This window comes from Elephantulus edwardii, unplaced genomic scaffold, assembly GCF_000299155.1.
Source record: "Elephantulus edwardii isolate Elephantulus edwardi_28Jun2011 unplaced genomic scaffold, EleEdw1.0 scaffold00325, whole genome shotgun sequence".
NCBI classification, from domain to species: domain Eukaryota; kingdom Metazoa; phylum Chordata; class Mammalia; order Macroscelidea; family Macroscelididae; genus Elephantulus; species Elephantulus edwardii.
In genome coordinates this window covers 1704402-1728774 of record NW_006400075.1, presented here as the reverse complement: position 1 = coordinate 1728774, position 24373 = coordinate 1704402, and the positions used below count along the sequence as shown (strand labels likewise).

Genomic DNA, 24373 nt, shown 5'->3' with positions numbered 1-24373 from the left:
TTGTGGAGTTAAGCATTAGTTACAGGGTTGACCCCACCCCTAGCCCAGTGCCTTGACCCACTTACTTCCCAGCTCCACCCTCCACCAGGATAACCCTTCTCATCTGCCAAGTCCCTTCAGAAAATATCTTCCATTGTCCAACCCATGATCTGACAGCTTGTATCTTAAGCTTTCTTGGCTTCTGTGATTCCAAAAAATAAAAAAAAATTTTGGACGTTTTTTTTGATCATATCTAGTTACATGATATTCTTTAGTGTCAGCCAATTCTTTTTGGTACAGTAGCTCTGTATACTCCTTCCATCTTCTTTTAATACTTCCTTGATCATTCAATATTCTGTCTATAGCATGCCTAAGTATTGCAAATAGAAGCTTGAATTTGTTCTTTCGTTCCTTCAGCTTAAGAAATACCAAGAGAGTTTGGCCTTTTTGATTTTCCAACTCTTTGCACATTTCTTTATAATCCTTTGCTTTGTCTTCCCGAGCTGCCCTTTGAAATCTTATGTTCAGTTCCTAACGTTCTGCTTTACTCCTTTTGCTTTGGCTTCTCAACACTCTAGTGTGCAATATTCAATCTTTTCTGACATCCATCTCAGTCTTTTCTTCCTCCTCTGTCTTTGTAATGATCTTTTGCATTCTTTATGGAGGATATACCTGATATCCTCCCACAGCTCATCTAGTCTTTGTTCATTAGTGTTCAAGGCCTCAAATCAGTTCTGAGATGGTTTTTAAATTCAGGTGGTCAAATATTGGTTCCTATGGATTTTATTTAACCCTTTTTTGCTTTAGTTTGGACTTGCATATGAGTAGTTGAGGGTCTGTTCCAAAATCAGCACCTGACGTACTTTTCACTGCTTATATTGAGTTTCTCCACTGAGGAAACAGGCTGCAGAAACCGATGAAATATCAATCAAAATGTTTCCACAAACAGATGCGGAACTCAGTCACGTCAAGAAACAGGGTAAGAGCCACTGGTTCAATTATCTGCGGAGATCTATCATTAAGCATGTTTCAAAGAAAGATGAGCCCACGGGAGACAGAAATTACTGAACAGCATCATCAATATCTGCAAAATCCACAGAAGATTAATGGAAAACAACAAAACAAAACAAGTCCAACAACTGTTATACCATACCAATAAACAGACAGGGAACTACCAGAAATTCAGGCCAGTTCAATAAGGTAACATGGAACACAGGCTAGTGTCAGAGAGGGCCTAGCTCTGATTGACTGACTACACAAAGGCACCAGTCATGACAAGTTGTGAGTCACATTACAAAGTATGAGAACCCCAGAGCTCTTTACCGTGATCATGTGGAATATGTACGACCAAGGGCATCTGGACAAAAGCATGGTTTCAAACCAGGAAAGGTATGCATCAGGGCTGAACCTTGTGTCTCTACTTCTTCTATCTGTATGCTGAGTCAATAATCTGGGAAGTGTGAATACGTAATGAATATAACACAGAAGCAGAACTGAAGGTAGAACCACTGGTAACCTGAAGCATGCTGATGACACAGCCTTGCCTGCTGAAAGTGAAGGTGGCCTAGCACTTACTGAGAAAACTAGAAGGCCTTCAGTGTGGATAGACTTACTGCATGGACGTCATGGTGTCAGCTTAAAGTTGGCTTTTTTAACCATTACCTTAGCTCCCTCTGGTCTCCAGGTACCTTAACTGCAGACACATGGTCTTGCAAATCTTTGACAGCTATGGGACTAAGATAAGAGAGAGAAAGAGTTTCCCACACTGAACACCAAGACTTGAGGAAGACTGGAGCAAGATCTTGTGAGAGCAAGACTCTGGTGATGGTGGTGGAGAGATAGTGGCATTGTTGTGTATAAACTGTGGCAAAGTGTAACCAACCAGGGGAGCCCTGAGATACAGGCCACAGTCAAAAGTTTTTCTGTTCTTGCCTTTGATGATGGAAGTTTTGAAAAGCTGCTTGCCAAACTAAAATCAAGGCTTGGATTAAATGAGGAATTGTGCCTCGAGACTTCTGGGCTAAATCTTGGGCTTATATTGGGTGATATTCTTTGCCACTCCCACTAGACAACCTAGTTCCCTAATAAACCCTACTCTCAGCACCAGAGAGTAGCTGTGAGTAAAGTCTATGAGTTAATAATGAATATCAAACCTCGTGCTGTTGCTGTGGCTTTGGAGGCACCATGGGTCTGGGCTACGGGATCTTTATCTGCATTCTTCTCTGGAGCGGTGAGGAGTTATACCAGTCTCACTTTCTGTGGCCCTTTTAGAGAGAAGCTCACAGCCTTATGCCTTTATGTCCTATTTTATTGTCTCTAGACAGAAGTCTTAAAAGTGAAGTGTATGTCCTATATGATTCAAATAAAATACAGCTATAAAATACAATTGTAGATTTATGTTACAGTTAGGTTTTGTATGACAAACTAATTTAAACTGATACCAATTTAACTTCAATAACAGAAAACCTAATCTTTTTTCCCATGCTTGAAAATATTTTATTAATTATTTAATAAACTCATACTCACTGCTTTTAAGTCAATTCCTACTCACAGAACCCACTGGGAGAAAGTAGTACTAACTCTCCCATCACTTTCCAGAACAAAACCTTTACAAAATCACACTAACAACTGTTTCTCCTTTACAATACCTAGTGAGTTTGAACTTTTGACCGTTCAGTTAGCATTCAAGTGCTTAACCACTGTGCAACCACAGTTTTGAGGTTTGTTTTTTTTTTTGTAATATGGTGTTTTGTTTTTTTTTTAAATAATTTTATATTGGTGTGCATACAAAATTCATATACACTGTATTTCACACTTCCCTTCATTCACATTGTGTTTCATACAATCATTCTCATTCATTGCGTTTTGTAAAATTAATCCCCATTTGGCGAGTTCTGGTGGCCTAGTGGCAAGAAGCTGCACTGCAATCTCAGAGGTACACGGTTTGAATCCACCAGATGCTCTGCTGGAGGAGGAACAATCTCCTCCTGTACCAGTCAGATCTGATTTGACGGTACACATAAAAAATAATGAAATAAAATAAAAAAATTTAAAAAAAATTAATCCCCATTCAACTATGTCCACCATAACCTTGTCTTTACAGGACCCTGCCCAACCTTTCCCATATCCTTTACCCCCTCCCTCCACCCATCAAATTGTACCACTCTGTAATTTCCCCATCCTCACTCCTCTGCTCCCACCCTTTCCCCCTCAGACCTCCATACACGTTTTCCTAGTTATCCTTCTATTTTTGCAGTAATGGTCTCTTGCAGTATTTGTCCTTAAGAGACTGAATTAGTGCATGCAGCATGGCTCTCCAGTCTCTCCCAAGTCAAAACCTAACTATTATTATGCTCCCCACCTCTCTCATATGGTATCAGGAATTGTGTTATATGCCCATAACATAATCTACAATTGTTATTTCACGGCGGTGTCTCTTTGAATCATGTAGGACACAAGACTACAGTTACAAAACAAAAATATGCCAAACCAGCCCTTATATTGGCCCCCAGGACCACTGCTCTGTAATGCCCTTCCCTGTGCCAACTCCGATATCCTTTGAAACTGAGCAAACATGCAATCAAGACGCATTAATAATAACTGGTCACTAAAATGCAAAAGTCAGAAACAAAGATAGATTGGTAGTTGGAAAAGACAGACTTTTCTACAGCCTTGGCTGAGTATTCCATGAGTTGTCCAGAACAGGCACATATGTCTTGAAGGAAGAGTTGCTCTGCAGTGGTCAGGACAGTGAGTCATCAACTCTGGACATATCGATGCCAGTCCCTGGCAAAGAGCACCAGGGCTAGAAAAGCAGAGGGTCAGGAATGGAGAGGCGGATGCCCAGGGAGACTGAGTGCACACCGGCTGTAGCACTGCACTGAGCACGGAGGAGACAGGAAAGGTACACTCTGGGTAGATCTCAACACGAGTGAGAGCCAGCTACACAGCACCTAACCACACAGCACAGACCTGGGAGAAATCTGTGTGCCCTCGATATACCGTAGACATCTCTAAGAATGAAAAAATGCACTAATCTCCTATATATCTGATGCTGAAGACCTGCCTGTCCTTGGAAAATCCTCACTGATAAAATGGCAACTTTTTAAGAACTGAAAATCCACTGCAATCCATCCAATTCTTGGGTCTAAAGGTGCTGAGGACACTGTTTAAAACTGTGGGCAAGTGTGTCTGGACAGGGTCTGTTGATACCATACCTTTGTTTCACTCCCTGCTACCACCTTAGCTGTTTTACAAGAACCATGTGCACGTGATGAAACCAGTTAGCTACTCTGTGCTATTCAAGTGCAATAAGACCATCAACACACAGAACCCCAGCGCTTCTGAGCACAGCATCATTACCACATTTCCATCCTCAGTTCCAGCCACTCCACTCATTCTGTCTCTCATTATAGTCCCTGAAGCCGGACCAGAGCTCAGCCTGGAAAGATGTCAAATGACAGACATCAGCCATGAGATTGGGAGTCCACACAACACCTCAACCTGCTGGCCAAGAATCCATGGCTGGCTTCCCACTACCGATCCCTGCAAGGCAGCAGCAGCAGTAAGTTTGAGTCTATAACATCCTCATCTTCTCTGCTGGACCCTACCCGTGTAGGCTGTGACTCGCTGGCAGGACCTTTGTGATGCACAGCACACCTTACTTGCATCTAGAGAGGAGAGAGGCCTTTCCTGCCAAGAGGACACAGACTGGAGAGATGAAAGGCAAGGTCTGGACGATTCCCAGCACACAGTCTCCCCTGTAAGTGACATCTGATCTCTAGACAAGCATCCCCACCAACTAGGACACCCTCAGAGCCTTTGTGCTCAGGCCTCTGGGCAGCCAGTCCTGAGAGGCTGGGTGAAGTCTCCTGGGAGGCTGGTGGGTACCAGGAGGTCGAATGAGTCTCCCTCTGACATCCTCTGATATTCTGAGCATCTCCAACCAAGGTTCCCCAACTGCCCTACCGTCAAGGACAAAAGCCATCTTGCTTAGGGTAAAACTTAGCCCACTGCTCTAATGTTGTGGGGTGTTAAATGACACCACTGTACAAGACAGCAGCCAAGAGCTGGTGAAGGAGGGGCAGAGTCCCATCACCGACATCATACGTGAGAACACTGGGATGATCAATGCCTTTTTTTCCTTTGCTCTGTAATGTGTACATTTTAGAGATTCCATTCTGTCTGGAATTAGCACCTCCTCTCTCATCAAGACATTTTTCTCTCACTGCCATCAAGTTGGAGGCAGCTCAAAGCTGAGCCTACGGTGACTTTTCAGAGGCTGTGTATGGCCCAGGGGGAGCGTGCTCATCTTTCTCTTGTGTGTCATAGTTATCACCACTTAAATAAATGCCCAAAAGAAAGAGGCAGGCAGACAGCAAACAAGGCAAACTGCTGTGACAATCCAGATGTGAAGTGTCTAGGCCCAAGAACAGCAAAGCACCCAGGCAGCAAGCTGTGAAAAAGGCAGAAGGACTCCACAACCAATTAAATGATGAGCTTCAAGTCAGTGAAATGTACATCACGTGAGGCCATAGCAGAAACACTGACCTGGCCTTAAGGAAGCTGAATGTAACAATCTAAGAACTGAACTGGAAAAATCAGGGATGCTGGGACTTAACAAAAGCATCACCCATGTACCCTCTGCCAGGCTCAGGTCAGACACGTGGATCCTAAGATTGCAATCACTGGGTTCTGTTGCCCGCCCTGCTGGCGGCCCTGGTGTGCAGAGCAGTGGGACGCTTACCTGGTAACCTTCTGTCTTCCGCTGGCACCACTTGAGCAGGGCATTTCTCTTGGAGCCACCATATTCTCTGGCCAGTGCTGATAGAGGGTCCTTCCTTTCTTCTCTGGTGAGAGAAAACAGAAACCCTTAGGTTATAATGCTTATAAACCCGGCACTAAAACAACCAGAAATCTGGCCTATGGTGAAGAGGGCATGGCACCAGCTTGTCCCCTTCAACAGGACACGTGTACTGCAAGGCTACCAGCTGATCACAGCAACTCTCAATCTCACAGCCCGAGGGGTCTCAGTTCTCTGGGGTCCTGGGGGATTCTCCTTGTCCCCGTGGGCCTCTACCAGTGTAGAAGCACCTTCTGAAAGGCTCGGGGGGGAACCGCCAGGTGTCACAGCCTCTGAGCGCTGCTCCTGCTGTCCTCCAGCCACTGTCTCACTCGTTAGAGAACTCTGTGCTCCATCTTTGTTATCATTTTACCACTCTACTTGTAAATGTAAAGGGTGAGGTTATGCAAGGTGTGGCTACTAAAGCAAGCCTACCACAGGGACAAAGGATGGCAATGAAATGACAGGCGGGGAGAACGCCCATGGTGCTGTACAAGTTCCCAACCATGCCAGGTGCCCTGCTGACTGACTGTGGAGACAGCGTGTCACATCCTGCACAAGTGTGGTGTCTCTTTCCTGTGAACACACTGCTCACCTGTGCCTCTTTCAAGCTCTGTGCTACGCCAGTGTCCAGCTAGTGGACTAGGAGGCGGTGTCATGAAGAGCAGAGGCCCTTGTCCCTCAGGTAACACAAAATCTCTACGGGACGGACACTATCCAAACTGTACAGTTTTTAAAGATTATAAGCAGGGGCTTTATGGCACTACCAAGAACCCAGTAAAAATGACAACCATCTCGTCCAAGACAAGATATGGAATGAAAAATAGCTTGTGACCAGTTCTGGTGACAACAGACAAGCACTACACACTGGCCCAAGCATCCATCCCAGAGCCACCTTCCAGGAGGTCACCAGGCAGAGCCAGGACCACTAAGGTGTGAGCAGAGCGAATGTACTCTGGGACACAGTGTGGATCGTCAGCACTTGATCTGCATCTCAGGTTGGTAAGAACAAAAGACCTCATCTTACACATCTCAGGCCTGCTGTCAGGAGGGACAAGTCCTTAGAACAGGACACCCTGCGGGGAAAGGTGGAGAGGCAGAGAGAGGAAGACCCTCTGTGTGATGGACTGACCAGTGACTGTCAAACAATGGGCTCCAACATCAGAGCTGATAAGGACGACACCAGATAAGGTGGGATTCAGATCTGGTATTCACAGGGTCGCCAGGAGTTGTGGACTATTCAACACCATCTAACAATAGGTGCACTTAACACATCCACATCCTAGCAGCAGCGTGCACCAGGGGGTCGTCATTCTGCCAGCGTACTTGGTCAGTGTTCACTCTCAAGGCTGTCAGGAAACCAGAGCACACATGTTTACAACTGAGGGGTGTGCTGGAACCCCAACAGCCTCACTCACCCAAACATCTAAAATGAAACTCCCAATGGACTGCAGCGTGTGGCCAGACTGCCGCCTGGAAGAACACGTGTTCTGCTTCCTGTGGATGCCAGCCTGTCAGCTGTCAACTCTGGATGACAGGACGCTCTACCTGAAAGGGCTGCATGCACACTCAGAGGCGTTTACTGCAACACCACCGGATGTAGGGAAACAGAACCAAGATAGAGATGTGTCATGTGCCACATCAATATTGGCAGTACAGTAAAATGAGCTAAGCAGTTTCCTCCTCTCCAGTCTCCTCTCCAAGCTCAAACAGGACACCTGACAAGAACCTGAAGCCTCCTGACACCCCAGGAGGGAGCCTGGAAGTGGACACACCCCCACACTTGAAGCCCTGTGCCAAGGGCTGACAGCTTGACCAAAGTCACTTTTGTTAATGGGAATAGCTAAGAAGCATTAAAGAATAAACTCTATGAAAATGGCGAGACGCTCCTAGAACTAGAGGGCCTGCACTGTCTAAACATTTTAAGGTACAGAAACTACGGCTGGAAGATGCCAGTGTGTCTGGGTGGGTGCAGCCCCAGCTGACCCTGTGGGCAAGTGGGGGGGCCAGATGTCCCCATACCAGCATTTCTACCTGGGGAGATGAGTGTGCCCCCCACCCTATCCTGCAGGGAAGCGGGGAGGCCACATGCAGCTACACTAACATTCCTGCCTAGGGAGATGAGTGCACCCAAACCCATGCTGCAGGGAAGCGGGGAGGCCTGATGCCCCTACACCAGCATTCCTGCATGGGGAGATGAGTGCAGCCCCAGCTCACTCTGCAGAGACAAGGGGAGGCCAGATGTGCCCATACCAGTGCTTCCACCTCCTCCAGGGAGCCGACCCAGGCCCACTGCCTCACACACTCAGCCAGCTCTCTCCTGGGGGCCACATCCTCTCCCCTGGGCTCCTGATTGCCCCCAGGGCACACTGCTTATGGAGCCACCCTTCGGAGACCTTCAAGCAATCCAACTCTGGGAGATCAGGTAGGTAATTCTGCCCCTCAAAAATGGAAGCTAACAAATGGCTAAATTTGTAACATTTATGCTTATTCTTCTGCAATTTTTAATACTTCTGACATGAGACAATGAAGAACAAAACAGAGATTCGTATTCTCATGGATGGTTCACTCAGCCGTGTCCAAGGAACACTGGGCCTGACACAGCACTTGGGGTCTGACCCCAGAAGTACATCGCCAGGCCTCACTGCCCAGGTGCCATGAGGCAGGCCTGACAGTGGATGGATCTGGCCATTCAGATGCAGCGGGGTGGGTCTGACTGTCCAGGTGCCGTGGAATGACCCGATGGTGCAGACGTCATGGGCAGACCTGGCCATCCAGACACCACAGAACAGGCCTGACTGTACAGTGTGAGCTGGCACCACCTGAGAGCTCTCATTATCAATACCCTACATAGACCCATGCTCTTACTCTAAACAATTAGGGCCACCTTTGACATCACCTATTCTCTTACTCCTCTTACCTAGACTGAGAACATTCTAACCATCTTCCTTCAGGACAACCTCATGGATCCACCCTCCTCTCACTTCCCTGGTATCATCTCCTCGCCTTTCCACTACAGGTATCTCACCCGTCACAGTCCAACTCTACAGTCTGGCTTCTAAGAGGCTCCGCCACCGAGCCAGACACACCTCAAACGTCTCTTCTGCCCCAGAAATGCAAGAACACCTTCCCGGCTGCTCCAACTCCATCCTCTCCTCAACCATGTACCACTGACCTGCAGCCCTGTCCTCAGCTCCTCAGACGGCGCTCTAGCAACTGCCCACACTGAAACCATCCCAGGGCCCCACAGTCCATGACCCTCGGACGCTCCGCAATGCCAGCCTGCCCTGGAGGCTTGTATGCCCCTGGCGACCTGCCTGTACCACAGTGTTCAGCTCTCACAGCGCCCTTTCAGAGTCAAACATTCTCTAATTAAAATAACAAGCTTAGCTACTAGGGAAGAAGAGTTGGTCCTGACAAAGGCAGGGAGATGAGTGGACAATTACACAAGGAAGGATGGTGCCAGCTGGGAGAGGTGGACACACGCACACAGGCAGCTCCTCACCGTATGCGGCTACGGGTAGTGGGTGTCACGGATGCGGTGGGTGACGATGACAGAGAGAGCTGAGGTGATGTGGTTCCAATGGCCATAAGTGAGGCTGGTGTCGCACCCTCGGGTGCAGAGATGTCCCGTTTTATGTCTTCGCTGCTCCGGCGGGACACTAGGGATACACAGGGAGGCCACATGAGTACCTGCAGGAAGGCTCAGACAACAGACATGCCCACATGCAAGGTACAATCCCACGTCTCATCTGATGACTCCACAGGGTCTAGGGCTGGTGCTTTTCCCATCGGAGGGCACGGGAAGTGCACCGGCTACTGGACCCGCACTGTCTGGGCACAGGTCAGTGAGACGTCCACCTGTACCCTCTCAGCCCAAGACCAGCACTCAGAATGAGAGGTGCAGTGAGTGTGGCCGGGGGAGACCACAGCAGGAATGAGCAAGAGCGAGATCCAGGAGGCAGTTCTCAGACAGTGGTCTGTACATAACTAGGCCTAGCAAGGACTGCAGAACCTGTCTTTAGAAGCACACCCAGAAAACGAGGGTTAACAGAGGCAGTAGTGCTGTGTACACACTGTTAAAAATCAGCATGCTTCCGCAGAGCCTGGCCAAAGCTGCTATGAAAGGGATACCAAGAGAGATCGTTCATACACATATAAAGAGAGACAGACAGCAAACAGCTGGAAAACACAAGAGGGGACATTCTGAGTGGAAGCCACCGACCCCGAGCTGAAGCAGTGTGCAGAGGCAGTAATAAGAGGTGGCCTCAGGAGCACCACGCCCTGCGCAGCTGTCACCTGAGATGGTCTTGGAGCTGTCCATCGCGGGCACTCTGGGAAGTGACGCTGGTCGGCTGGTGGACGAGGTCCTGAGCAGGTGCTCTGCACAGAGGGTAAAGGTCACAGTAAGACAAGGACACCGACGGGCAGTGACAAAGGCACAAGGAGTGCTGGTGGCCTTGTCTGTGGAGAATTGTGCTGCTGATCGACAGTTCAAACCCACCAGTAGCTCTACAGGACGACACACAACCTTCTCCTGTGCACTTCATAGACTCAAAAAACCTGCTGGAAGGCCCGCTGGTTCTCACACGATGACAATGAGGGAGAGAGGAACCCTCGAGGCATAGTGTTCCTCACCCCAGACTCCCCATGTTATCCAAATGTCAGGGAGCCAGGGGGCACCATGTATGTCTGTGCCCCACAGCCTGTCCAATCTCAGACCCTCCCCTCTGCATCCTTGTCCACACCCCACAGCCTCATTTCCCCACACACTGGCCTGCAGCCTATCCATTCCCAGACTTTCCCCTCCACATCTCAGCTCCCCACACTCTGTCCCCATAGCCTGTCCATTCCTAGACCATGGCCCCCGTCCTCCTCATGCTCACGATCTCAGCTCCTCACACACTAGCCTGCTGTCCACGGCTCTTCTCCACACCGTCTCCTGTAGTTTCTCTTATTTCCTGTCTTCAAGACCTGCCCCTAAGCAGGGGCTAGGGGTCCCTTGCAGCCTCCCTTCCTGTCTTCATCACCTGCCCCCAAGCAGGGATCAGGGGTCCCTTGCAGCCTCCCTTCCCACCGGTGTCACCAAGGGCCATGTGTCTGATAAAGTGGTGCCATTCAGGCCAGGCACAAGGGCGGACTAGCCCCGCAAGCCAGACTGGTGCACCAAAGCCAGGTGCGCAGCCTCTGAGGAAGCCCTAGAGGACCGTATCAGGGGAGACCTGAGCCCGTGCCCAGGAACACCCCACAGTATCAGTCAGAGCCATCTACTAACCAAACACACTGTTCACTGCTCTTTCTAAAGAGATGAACCTTTAACTCCCTCTCAAAACTTGGTAATGCCACCGGGCATTATCACTCCAGGTTCACCACTATAAACTGAAACCTGACTCACAGCTGACCTTCCAGTGGGGTTCTGGAGGCTGTAAGTCACATGGGAGGGAGCTCTACTGCCCTAGTGGTAAGAAATTGCACTGCCAACCCATAGGCGCATGGTTCAAATCCACCAGCTGCTCCACGGGAAAAGGATGGGCCATGTGACTGACGCTGAAAGCCCACAGGAGGATAAACTGACTTAACAGTACTTAACGATGACGACTAACTGCATGGGAGATGGCTGTTCCTCTAACATTGTGGAGTGGCTGGCGGGTGGGACCAGTGTCACTGCTTCTGGGTTTGCAGCACAGCTCTCTTTGGACCAGGTCCCTCGAGCTAACCTTTCACCCCAAAATCTGAACGTGTGATGACACTGGGTGAGGGGTACATGCTACTGGGAAGGAAGGAGTGGGAGGTGTGGGCCTGTACTCTGCAGGAAGACAGGAAGCGGCTCTTTATCTACTGTGCACACGGCCTCTGCACAGGGGTGACTGCGGGCATCAGGCAGACCTGAGCCTGCGAGCAGCTGGAGGCCATCCCGCAGGAAGAGAGCAGCCCCTGCGGCAAAACAAAGGAGCCGCAGGACACAGAGCCACAGGTCAGCCACATCTTCTGTCCTATGAGAGATGGAATGCTGACCACGCCCCCAAAACCTTAGTCCTCAGAGAACAGCGGGTTGAGAAAGTGAAAGCAGAGGTTATTAAAGACGAGAGGTAGGTCATGGCAGGTGACATCCATGCCAAGCTGGAGGCCATGATTCAGGGTAACTCAGCTCATCCTTGGATCTGATATGGGGTCTCTAAGGGGGTGGGCTGCATCGCAGGATATGTGTCTCTCTGTCGTGCACCAGTCCATGGATGTGACCCCACAGCTCACCAGCTGACTATGGACCCTCAACTTCTGCAACCATAAGTCAGGGATGTCTCCATTTTGGCACCTGGCTCGTGGATTTGGGACATGGCAGCCCCACACATGAGCAAACCATTCCTTTGAAAGAAATCTTTCCATCCACACTTGGGCGATTCTCTCCTCCAGTGAAGCCGGACTGACAGGCAGGATGGATCGAAGTGCACCCACCATGCCCCACGTGGGAAGTCTCTGAAAGGTGACTAAATGGTCCCTGACTCACAGTACACACTCCAGACACAGCTGAAAATAGAACTCACAGAAGTGCCCACTGTGGGTCAGCCCAGCACGAGTGAGGTCCTTCTTTTCTTCAGCTAAGGCCCTGCTGCAGGCCGACGTCCCTTTCCAAAGATGCATGGCAACAATCAGCCTCAGCAGGCGACCCTGTCAGTGTCTGGAGGTGGCTTTCTGCCACTGCACAGCAGTTCCAGGGAAAGCACTCCCCACAGGGAAGAGGCATCGGTCACTCACCATAGGCTAGGAAGCAAGCCTAGGACCATGCAGGGGGCGCTGGTGTCCACTTACACTCGTATTCATCCACTACTCTCCCCAGGACCACTGGACTGATCAGCAGCGGCATGACGGATGGAGAGGAGAATGAAACCGTCAAAAGCTTCATCTTGCTTGGATCCTCAATTAACACCATTAGTACTAGCAGTCAGGAAACAAGAAGATGCATTGAACTGGGGAAATTTGCAGTTAGGGACCTCTCCAAGTTATTGAGGAGTAATGATGTCAGTTTGAGGACTAAGGCGGGTCTGATTCAGGCCATAGTCTTTCCAATTACTTGCCATGCATCTGAGAGCTGACAATCAGTAAGGATGAAAGGAAAAGAACTGACACCTTTGAGCTATGGTGTTGGAGAAGAGCACTGAACATTCCATGGGTAGCCAAGAGAACAAACAGATATGTCTTGGAGAGAGTGTAGCTGGAGTGCTCGTTGAAGGCAAGAATGATAAGGTTTCGCCTCACATACTTGGACATGTTGCTAGGAGAGCCTATTCCTTGGAGAAGGACATGGTGCTGGGAAGGGTGGAGGGTCAGCAAAGAAGAGGAAGACTCTCAACCAGTTTGACTGACAAGGTGACTACTGCAATGGGCTCTTTTGTGTCAGGAAGTGAGAGGATGGTGCCGGACAGAACAGGGTTTGGATCTTTTGTTCAAAGGGTTGCTATGAGTCGTACTTGACTCAACAGCTCCTAACAACAACAATCAACAACTCTCCCCAGAAAGATGTCCGTGCACAAGGGTCAAGGTGGTGGCCAGGAGGAATTGCACTGCCACAGCAGTGGAGCTTTGCGATGATGAAATGCCAAGCCTAAAGGAGCCACACTGCTAACCCAAAGGCTGTGTGTGTCCAATTCAAATCTACCAGCAAAAAAAAAAAATTAAAAAAAAATCAAAAAAAAATAAAAATCTACCAGCAGGTCCTTGGTAGGAACATGGATAGCTGTTCCCGCTGGGTCTCACAACCTAGGAAGTCTGAGAGAGTTGCTGGTTGGCGTGAATTCAATGGCAGGGAGTTTGGGGGTTTTTAGTTGGCTATGACCCAGACATAAGAAGTCCCTCTTTTCTTGAATCTCCTGCTTAAACAAAACCCCCCGGGGATCTGTTCATCACCAGCACCTGGGTTTGCAATAAAGTGTGCGAAGGTCAGAGACCACAAAGGTGACAGGAAGCTCACTGTCACAGAGCCAGAGGGGCAGGCAGAGGATGACACAGCCAGGATTGAGGACACAGGACGAGGTGCGATGTGGCCAGGGGGAGGTCCAGGAAGGCAACTGCAGGAAGCCACTTCTGTGATGGAGCTAGGAAGACAATTAGCACAGCAGATGTCTGCCACTAACCAGTAGCTCAGCATCCAACCCACCGGCTGCTCCTTGAGAGGAGGGTGAGCTCTCTCCTCCCACAGAGAATTCAGTCTCCAACACCCAACAGGGGGCAGCTAGGAGTCTGGATCAGGGATGGCACTGGGTCAGTGTGGCTCAGAGTAAGCATGTAAAGGAGGCCTGAGCAGAAGGGCTTCAGGCTAAGGCCAGGAGGTACAGGTGATTTCATACATTCTGAAGGTGGGAGAAGAGTCCTGAGGTAAGAGGTGATAAAAGCTGATGGAGTCGTCCAGTAGCTCGCACAAGTTGGATACTGGGCTATCTTTAACCTCTGTAGGGAATAGGGAGCTCTGGTGGCCCATTGGAAAAGGAAGTTCACTGACAACCCAAAGCCATGTGGTTCGAATTCACCAACTGCTCAATGGGAGAAAAATAGGCATTCTCCTCCTGCATGATCTATTGTGTCTGTAAACCTGCTGCAGGATCAGGTATAGGTCAGCCGTGAATAAGGGTAACAAAAGAACTGATGTCTCTGAGCTTTGGTGTTGGAGAAGAGTACTGAATGTCCCTTGGACTGCCAAGAGAACAAAATGGCTATGTCTTGGAGAAGGTAAAGCCAGGCTGCTCCTTAAAGGTAACATTGGTGAGGTTTTGCCTCACAAATGTTGGCCATGTTGTCAGGAAGGGCCAGTCTTTGGAAAAAGGCATCACACTGGGAAAGACAGCAGGGCAACAAGAGAGGAAGACCATGCACAAGATGGATCGCAGTGACTGACAATGGGCTGGAGCACGTCAGACGGCAAGGATGGTGCAGGACAGGGCGAGGTGCAGATCTGCTGTTCACAGGCTGAGTCTGTGACAGCCAACTGGATAGCACCTACCTCACCAGAAGAAACGTGGGGCCATCAGACAGAGGAAAAGATGCTCAACAACATTCATCATGAGGCGTTGTTGTCGTTATGTGCCATCGAGTCGCTTGCGACTCATATCAACCCTATGTACAAGAGCTCTAAACGCCATTCTATCCTGTGCCAACCTAGCCATCCCAAACGCACTCATTCCCACCACTCCACAGAATTGATCCATCTCATCGAAGGTCTTCCGAGGCAAGTCAAAACCACAGAGGGACACCACTTTACCCCCACAGGCGACTACAACAAAAGAAAAAAGAGAAACAGGTGTGCCTGCCCCCCTGGGGGAGATGTCAGAGCACCCAGAGGCGGAAAAGCTGGCAGCTCTCCAGAAAGCCAACAGACTCCCTGCAAGAACTGCAGAGCTGCTCCAGGGTCTCTTGGTGATAATCTTTATGGATTATCAATAATAATCCAAGTCTTTCCTCTATGGAGTTGCTGGATGGATTCAACCTCGGGGGAAATGTTCTGCCGTAACTGTCATGCTTTAAAATACCCGTACTACAATGGACAACTGCAGTTCCTACTTAGGGAGCTCTGGTGGCCGAGTAGTAAGAAACTCAGCTGTCAACCCAAAGGTAGACAGTTCAAATCCACCAGCTACTTTATGGGAGAAAGACGAGCAATCCCTTCTTTTGTGAATTACCATCTCTGGAAACCCATTGGAGGGTCAGCTATGAGTTGGTTCTGACTCAATAGTACACAGAGAAATAAAGTCCTGATCCATACTGTTACCTGGAGGACCCTGAAAATCTCCTACTGGTGAAACAGGTCAGTCTCCACTGTCATCATCAACAAAAAGGAAAAGTATTATGAGCAAACCTCTAATAAACATGAATACGAGGTTGGCCAAAGTCCTGTTGGAAATAAGAATTAGGTTAGCTAAAGAGCCACAGCCAGCCAACACTCAACAACATGCAGGAAAGGCTGACGCTCCTGAAGCCGGTGTACCTTGAACGGGGAGCTCTCCGTAATTGGGCCTCTTATCCGTCAGCGCTGTCAGGGGCTTGGTGGTCGAGATTGGTCCACTGATGGAATGTCTCTGAAACCACAGGAGAAGCAGAGTCAAGGCCCACATCAACAAGATCCGAGACTCGCAAAGAAGGGACTACTGGCTGGATAAAGACACACACAGTCCATTTCACACCACAGCTGTAAAGCTGAGACAGACAAACTCACATGCCCCCCACCCCCCAAATACAGGAACAGTGTCATCTGTATAGTTTCTGAAAGGGCTGTTATTTTGTGGTAACTGCAGACCCACATGTAGTTTTAGAGAACACAGGGCAAACCCCACAACTGGGGTCACTCCAGTACACGGATGCAGTGAGGGTATAGCACTATAGAATTTTATAAAACCAATGCCTTATTAATTACAGATTTTTAAAAAAAAAACGACACAACAACTCATAAACACGGGTATATTGCACGCATTCTATCCTCCTGATGAATGCAGAGGAATCAAAATGACGACCCTCTGGAAAGGAAGTTCCAGGAATAACTGTGGAATAGACCATAAATGCTCAGATACTCTAAGTCAAAATAGAAATGAAGAAGAGAACGAAAACAAACCCAAAAGTGCCAAATTACGACCCTGTGTATAGAATTTCAAAATCATCTCATGAATAGACTTTACACACTGAATGCTAACAACTAAAGCTACGAGGGTTGTGAGACGGTATCCAGTACATCACACACGAAGCAAGCAACAGGTCATGAAACCATAGCAGAGAAGGGACAGGTTCAAATGGATGTCAGAAGAGGTTCTGACAGGGAGAAAATAAAGCAAAAGGAAGAAGTGATAAAGTAAGAAAGCAGGCAGATTTCAAAGGGCAGCTAGAGAAAACAAAAGAAAGCATTATAATGAAATGTGCAAAGAGCTGGAGTTAAGAGAACCGAGAGGGAAGAAGAGTATGAGACAGAGCCAACTTGTCAGCAGCGATGTCCCACAGGGTATGTAAGCACAGTGGTGAGCACTGTAAAGGCTGGGAAACACTGGACAGCATGCAGGGAGAGCTCCGTAATACCCCACAGAGGTGTGTAAGTATGCAGGGATGAGCTCTGTAATACCCCACCAGAGGTGTATAAGCATGAGCTCTGGAGAGGCTGGGGAATAGTAGACAGCATGCAGAAAGACTTCTCAATGTTCCATCGGGTGTGTAAGCACAGTGAGGAGCAGCATAAAGGCCAGGGAACAGTGGACAGCACTCAGGGAGCACTCTAAAACCATCAGCTATAATTACACAGTTCCTATTACCTGCTTTATGTCCACTCAGGGTACTCACAGCATTTTAGGGAACAATTTCCAAACACCCATCGATGCATCAGCCATTTTCTCAGAGAAGAGGCAGTCCTACCTTCTGGCTGGCCTCCCATCCCCTTAGTCCCCTCAAGCCTGTCACAGTCACACACATTTACATGCATGGGGATGTACCCTCTGGCTGTCCTCCCGTCCCCTCCAGCCTGTCATGGTCACATGGATTTACCTGCATGGGGGAAACAGCTGCTGCAGGGGGCGTTTTCATAGGGCTTGGACTCAGAGGAGTTCGAGGAATTGCAGCTGCTGCAGGATTCGGCACTGCACAAGCAAGAAATAAATGAGTAAATCATGAATGCTCCACAATACAGTGAGTGTTCTTACTAAATTCCGCTCACTGAGTTACCAGGTAACCACTGTGTTCTTCTCCCCTGACAAGGATGCCTGCCATTTGCTTTGTAATTATAAGGAGCCCTAGTCGTGCAGTGGTTGAAACACATGGCTGCTAACCAGAAGGTCAGTGGTTGGTACCCACCAGCTGTTCCTGGACGTGGCAGCCTGGCTGGTAAAACACACAGCATTAGTTATCCTGTGAGGGAGTTGTACTCTGTCCATGGGATCATCATACATCAAAACTACCTCAACAGCAAAGGGGTCCTAATAATTCCCTGGGGCTGGTGCTGGTTATGTGTCCTTGAGTTGGAAGCGACCCTTACCTGACCCTCTGGCAGGTTTTCAGAGGCAGTACATCACGTGGGAGGAGAGGGTCCCTCTTTCTCTTGTGGGGCAGCTGGTGAATTTGAACTCCATGCCTTTAGGATTGAAGCACAGCTTCTTACCTCTCAGTCACTAGAGCTCCTATGGGGCTGGAGTACTCGATGTTGTGTTGTTATGTGCCATCGAGTCACCTGCGACTCTCATAGCAATCCTATGTACAACAGCTCTGAAGCCTACTGTGTCCTGAGCCAGGCTCACTGACTCCAACATACCTACATCTCATCCAGTGTCTTCCTCTTCTGCACTGTCCCTCCACCCTTCCAAGCATATTGTTCTCCATGGACTGGTCTCTCCTGGCCACATGCCCAAAGTATATGAGATGGAGCTTCAAACTTTGTTTTCTTGGTGTTATATGGTATGTTCAAGACTCTTCTTCTCCAGCACCACAACTCAAAGGCATCAATTCTTCTGTCATCTTTAGTCCCTGTCCAGCTCTCTCCTACATAGCACGTAATTGTGAAGATCAAGGCCTGGATCAGGCACACCTTATTCTATAGACTGACACTGTTGCTTCTCAGTACTCTGGAGAGGTCCCTGACAGCAGATTTACCTAATGCAATTTATCTTTTGATTTCCTGACTGCTGGTGTTAAGAGGGTTGATTGTGGAACCAAGGAAGCTGTAACTGTTAACAACCTCACTCTCTTCTCTATCCATCATGGTGCTGCCAATTGGTCCAGTGGTAAGACACTTTTTTTGATGTTGCGCTTCAATCAATATTGAAGACTATGGTCCTCCACCTTCTGCAGCAAGTGCTTCAGGTCCACCTCAGTTTCAGCAAACAAGGTTGTGTCTTCTGCATAATTGCAGATTGTTGACGAATGAAATTAAGAACTCACCAAAAAAGAAAAGGAGTATTTCTCTAAGTGCCTTAGAGAAGCATTCCAGATGTAACTGATGCCCGATGCTCTGTCTGTCCTTAACCTTCCCCTACAGAGTGAATCACTTCACCACACGGGGGCTTCCTGGTCTGCATTCAACACAATGACGAGTTGTTATTTGCTTACATGAACCAAACAAATCAAAAGTTGAATAAAAAATGTATTTGTTTCTAAAATTTTGGGGTTTACCACAGATCTTGGTAGAGTATGCTCAAATCTGGCTGCTGGCCTGAGGCTGATCTGATCACAAAGGGATGGTGGTGAACTCACACTGGTGAGCCTTGACATGCGACCGAGTACTTAAAATTATTATTTCTGGACTTTCTTTAAATGAAGGTAAAATCCATGTAAGATAAAATGAACCATTTAAAATGTACAAGTGTGGGGCACTTAGTAAGTACATTACTAGTACAGTGCAAACATTTCCTTCAACCAATTCCAAAACAGTTTTCATCAGCTCACAGAAAAGCTGCTCGCTAGTGCTGAGCGGCTTCACCCACTCCCCTGCCTGTCCTGCATTCTGCTGTCTGTGTGGGTTGACTGCGCTGGTCTCAGGCAAGTGGATCTGCACAGAGTGTGAGCTGACACGCTTCTCTCACTCAGTGCAACGCTGCAAGTCCATCCACAGGCGGCTGTGCAGCAGGCCCTCACCCCCTCTGCACAGCTGAGGGACATCCCACTGCAGCACAGAAGGTGGTGCGTCTATCCACTCCTCTGCTGACCGGCAGCTGGGAAAGCTCCACTTCTTGGCCATTATGAATAGCGCTTCTATGGACATGTAAGTACAAGTGTTTCTCTTTTGGAGTACAATTACAGGGCCAATTACTGTAAAATAGGAGATCTACCATGGGGGAAAGAGTGTGATGAGTTAAGATACTCTGAAACTTCCAGCTTCTGGTAACTTGGGCCAGAGACAGTTCTACTGGAGAGAAGACACAGCCAGGACACACATGTCAGAGGTTAGAACTGACCTAGGGGTGAGGAAGATGAAGGATGAAGGAAGAATCCAGATCCCTGGCTTGAACGGGGGGCAGAAAGATGCTACTGTTTACTGAGAAGCCAATGTTGGGTTTTAGACACAGATGTTCAAGAGGCAGCCTGGCTGCAGGTGACAAGCAGGTAGGGAGGTGCAGGTGACTGCAGAGGCGAAGGACACATGCAGACACTATCAGGTATGAGACAAGGAGGTTGGAACGTCTTACTCCACTGACTACAGTGTCAGTTGTTGGCTGGTCAGCCATGCCCTGAACCATATACTGAGGAACGTGCCTCCCAGTCCAGTCTTGATGATTTTCATCAAGAAGCAATGTTGGTGTTCCTCAACTGCTTTCTCTGCACCCACAGGGATGACCAATTACGGGGTTGTTTTCCTCCATTCAAATAATATCTAGCCCTGAGTTCCTAGAATGAAACCAAGCTGGTGATGATCTAGTACCCTCTTTAACATGCTGTGGGTTCATGTTCATTAGGACCTTATGGAGGCTTCTGCATCTGTATTTACATGACCTAGTGGGGTGTACCTCTGTTATCGTTTCTCTGACTTGGGCATTAGGGCTATGTTTGTTTGAAAGTACGGAATAGGTGGTGCTCCTTTGTTCTGTACTTTTTGGAAGCGTTTATGTAACACTAGCCCCAGTTCTTCTCTGCAGACTCTATAGATATTTCCAGCATGTGTAGGATTCTGTTTGGGGAAGTCTGTCATGGTTGCTCATCCCTTCACTTGACACAGGTCTGCTCAGACGTGTTATTTCTTCTCAAGCGCATCTAAGAAGATGGTTCATTTCTAAGAATTCATCCACCCCAGGAAGGCTATCCAGGTTTTTGCTGAACATTTCTCCACAATATCATGTCAGGATTCACTTTCTCTCAGTTGTAATGTCCTCTCTTTTGGTCATTTCTGTCTTTTGCCTTTGTGAGTCTAGCTGAAGTCCATCTCTTCAAAGAACTGCCTCTGATTTCACTGATTCTAGTTTTGTTTGGTTTAGATTTGTCAGAACAGAGCAAAGAAACACTGCATGGTTAAAATTGGAGAGGGTATATGCCAGGGATGTGTCCTGGAGGCTGGGCTCTATGAGGAGAAATGTGGCATCAGGATTGGAGGTAGACTCATCAACAACCTGTGTTATGTAGATTACACGACCCTGCTTGCTGAAATCAAGGAGGACTTGAAGCATATGCTGCAGAAGGTCAAGGACTGCAGCCTTCAATATGGATTGAATGAAGCACATTAAGAAAATAAAGATTCTCACCACGGGGCTGACTGGCAGCATCATGATAGACTGTGAAGAGAATGAGATTGTTGACAGCTTTAGTTTGCTTGGCTCCACAATCAACACTCTTGGTACCAGCAGCCAAGAGATAAAAAAATGAATTGCACTGGGTAAGTCTGCTGTCTGGGACCTCTCCAGAGTACTAAAAAGTAACAATGTCAGTCTGGAGACTAAGGTGCACCTGTTTCCTATTCATCAGAAAGCTGGACAATGACTAGGGATTACAGAAAGAGAATTGATGCCTTTGAGCTGTGGTGCTAGAGGAAGAGTGTTGAATATACCATGGAATGCTAGGAGAACAAACAGATTCATACCGGAGGAGGTGAAATCAGGCTGCTCCTTGGAGGCAAGGATTCTGAAGCTCCATCTGACATACTCTGGACATGTTTCAAAGAGGGACATCAAGCTGGAGAGGGACGTCATGCGTGGGAGGGTGGAGGGACAGCGCAAGAGAGGAAGACCCTGGATGAAATGGATTGATTCAGTGACTGGGGTAATGGGGGTAGGTGTTGTCAGAGACAAATGAGGTTGGCTCAGATTAAACCAGGGTTGTACACAGGGTCACTATGAGTCGCAGGTGACTTGACGGTACATAACAACAACTCTTATCTTTGTTATTTCTTTCCATCTGATAAATTTGGACTAGCTTGTTCTTCTGTTTCTATCTCCTACAACCTAAATACTCTTTGTTGCATCCCGTAAGTTTTGCTGTTATTTTTATTAAATTATGTATTTTTATTTACTATTCTGAATGAAACTGGTTTACAAATCATATTAGTTTTTCACTTAATCAATCATATTTTAGGAGATTCATGGTCTTTGATTTATGTCATTAGTTAGGATGGTGCACCATAGGCAAGGTTCAGTCAGGTCTCTTGTGACGGGCTGCAGGCTACTCGGTGGAACCTAGTAACAGTACTCGATTGTAATGTCTAATAACCCACTTTACTGTATATTGCCTTATTCACCACTTATTAATTTTTACTCCCTTCCCATCCCTATTATCCCTCCAAGATTGATTCTGTGTGTAAACTTTTCCTTAACTATGATAATTGTGGTCTTATACCCACAATATCTTTATATGGCTGACTTATTTTGTTGTTGTTGCTGTTGTTATGTGCCATCGAGTCGCTTGCGACTCATAGCGACCCTATGTACAAGAGCTCTAAATGCTGTTCTATCCTGTGCCAACCTAGCCATCTCAAACGCACTTATTCCCACCGCTCCAGTCACAGAATCGATCCATCTCACCAAAGGTCTTCCTCTCCTTCGCTTCCCCTCCACTCTGCCAAACATGATGTCCCTTTCCAAGGACCAGTCCCTCCTTGCAACATGCCCAAAATATGTCAGACGAAGCTTCAGAATCCTTGACTCCAGGGAACACTCTGGCTTCACCCTATTCAGAACAAACCTGTTCTCCTAGCAGTCCATGGTATATTCAACACTCTTCTCCAGCACCATAGCTCAAAGGCATCAATCCTCCTTCTATCAGCCCTATTCACTGTCCAACTCTCTGATGCATAGCACATAACTGCGAAGACTATAGCCCGGATCAGGCGCACCTTAGTCTCCAACCTGACATCGTTGCTCTTCAGTACTCTTGAGAGGTCCCTCACGGCCGACTTTCCCAATGCAATTCATCTCCTGATTTCCTGGCCGCTGTTACCAAGAGCGTTGACTGTGGAGCCAAGTAAATTAAAACTGTTAACTATCTCAATCTCCATATTTACCCTAGATTTGTCCATATTATGTAACATTGCACCTCCTCTTCACCGTTTTAGTGATGGACTCCTCTGTGTGACTGCAGCACACTCTACAATCATTCTTGGTGATGTCGGGTACCGCACTGCATAACTGCAGCACCCTCTACTGTCATCTGTCCACTGTTGGACACCTTGGTTGTTTCCAGCTCTCTGCAACCATAAGTAACGGTGCAATAAACATGGGGATGTGTGCGAGTGTCTAATGGATCAAGTGGAGTTTCTATTCTGATCTACGGAAGCATCAAACTGCTTTCCCAGTGGCTGCCCCATTTACACTCTGACCAGCCGTGTATGAGACCTCAGAGCTCTCCACACACTTAGTACCATTTGCCTCAGGTCTTACTGAGCCTCGCTGTTTTTTGCTGGAGCGGGACAACATTTTCAATTTTATTTGTATTTTAATATGTTGTTTTCATATTTCTAATTTTCTCATTTATTTTATGTTTGATCTTGCATTGCTTTTTAAAAAAAAATCCTTCTAGAGTACAGGCTGTGTTTTCCTGAATACTGTTCTGTGATTTCCTCAAACTGTGGCTCAGTCTACAGAAGATACTTGGCCATCCTTCTTCTCAGTTCCTTCTCTGGAAGTTTCCAAAGCATTTCTTCCTCCAAAAGATGTGTGTTTCGTCATTTTGGTCATTTTTTTGGTTCTATTTCACCTGGTTTTTGGACTGGTTTAAAGTTATCTCCGCCTGAGTCATGTCAGTGTGCTGTCTTACTTGCTAGTTGGGGGATTCTGTCATTTTCAGTCCATTTATGCCCTTGGGTATAGTAAAGTGAGCCATTGTAAACCACCAGAGTTGGTTTATGTTGTTTTGGGTTTTTGGGTTTTTTGTGTTTTTTTAATTCACTCTGGCACTCTCCATCATTTGATTAGAATATTGACATTCCCTATTATTATTAATAAGAAGCGGCTTATTTATGCTTTTTATTACTTGATTTTTGTGTATATGCAGCTGTCTTTGTCTACTGTTTATTTTTGTGGATTTATTATAATTAATCATCTAGGTATGTTTTTAGCTATTTCCTTAGTTGTTGTCTTGAATATTATATTAATAGCTTACACTAGTAACATTCTTAAGTTGATACTAATAACTTTAGTAACAGACAAAAAATAAAGATCTATATCACTTGTTTCCCCTGTTCAGTTGCTGTTAGGTCTTTTCTAATGTGCCTAGGAACACAATTCTCTCCCTTCTTTTTCATATATTTATTATAAATATGAAGGGTAATATAGTTAGTTAGACTAGTAGAGCACAAATACCTTATTACTAGCCCCTGAAATCATGAACAAGGCAAGGGAATCACCCGCTTTCATTACTTCTTGTCACTATTTTGTTAACGTTAGCCAGAATGATTAACAAAGGCAGCTCTGACAGCCTTGTGGTAAGAAGCTGTACTTCCAACTCTAAGTTTTGAGGTTTGAATGCACAAGCTGTTCTGTGGGCAAAGGATGGGCAATCTCCTCCCATGCAATTTGCTGCCCTTAAAACCTTTGACTGATAAATATTGCGACTATACTTCAGAGACACTGATCCCAACATAAGGAACTACCATCAGCTGATGTGTTTGAAATCACAGAA

The 24373-nt window shown here is 47.3% G+C and overlaps 1 protein-coding gene across 3 annotated transcripts in view; it reads right to left on the bottom strand.

The window, feature by feature from the left end:
• Positions 1–24373, bottom strand: part of SPECC1L (sperm antigen with calponin homology and coiled-coil domains 1-like) — a 99071-nt gene that overhangs the window by 31609 nt on the left and 43089 nt on the right. For all 3 annotated transcript variants that reach the window (XM_006901410.1, XM_006901411.1, XM_006901409.1), the window contains 5 exons: positions 17330–17421; positions 15795–15885; positions 10121–10204; positions 9327–9483; positions 5726–5828 (listed from right to left, as the gene is read on the bottom strand). In XM_006901410.1, coding sequence (XP_006901472.1) covers positions 5726–5828; positions 9327–9483; positions 10121–10204; positions 15795–15885; positions 17330–17421 — 527 coding nt within the window. The remainder of the gene's footprint in view (positions 1–5725; positions 5829–9326; positions 9484–10120; positions 10205–15794; positions 15886–17329; positions 17422–24373) is intronic.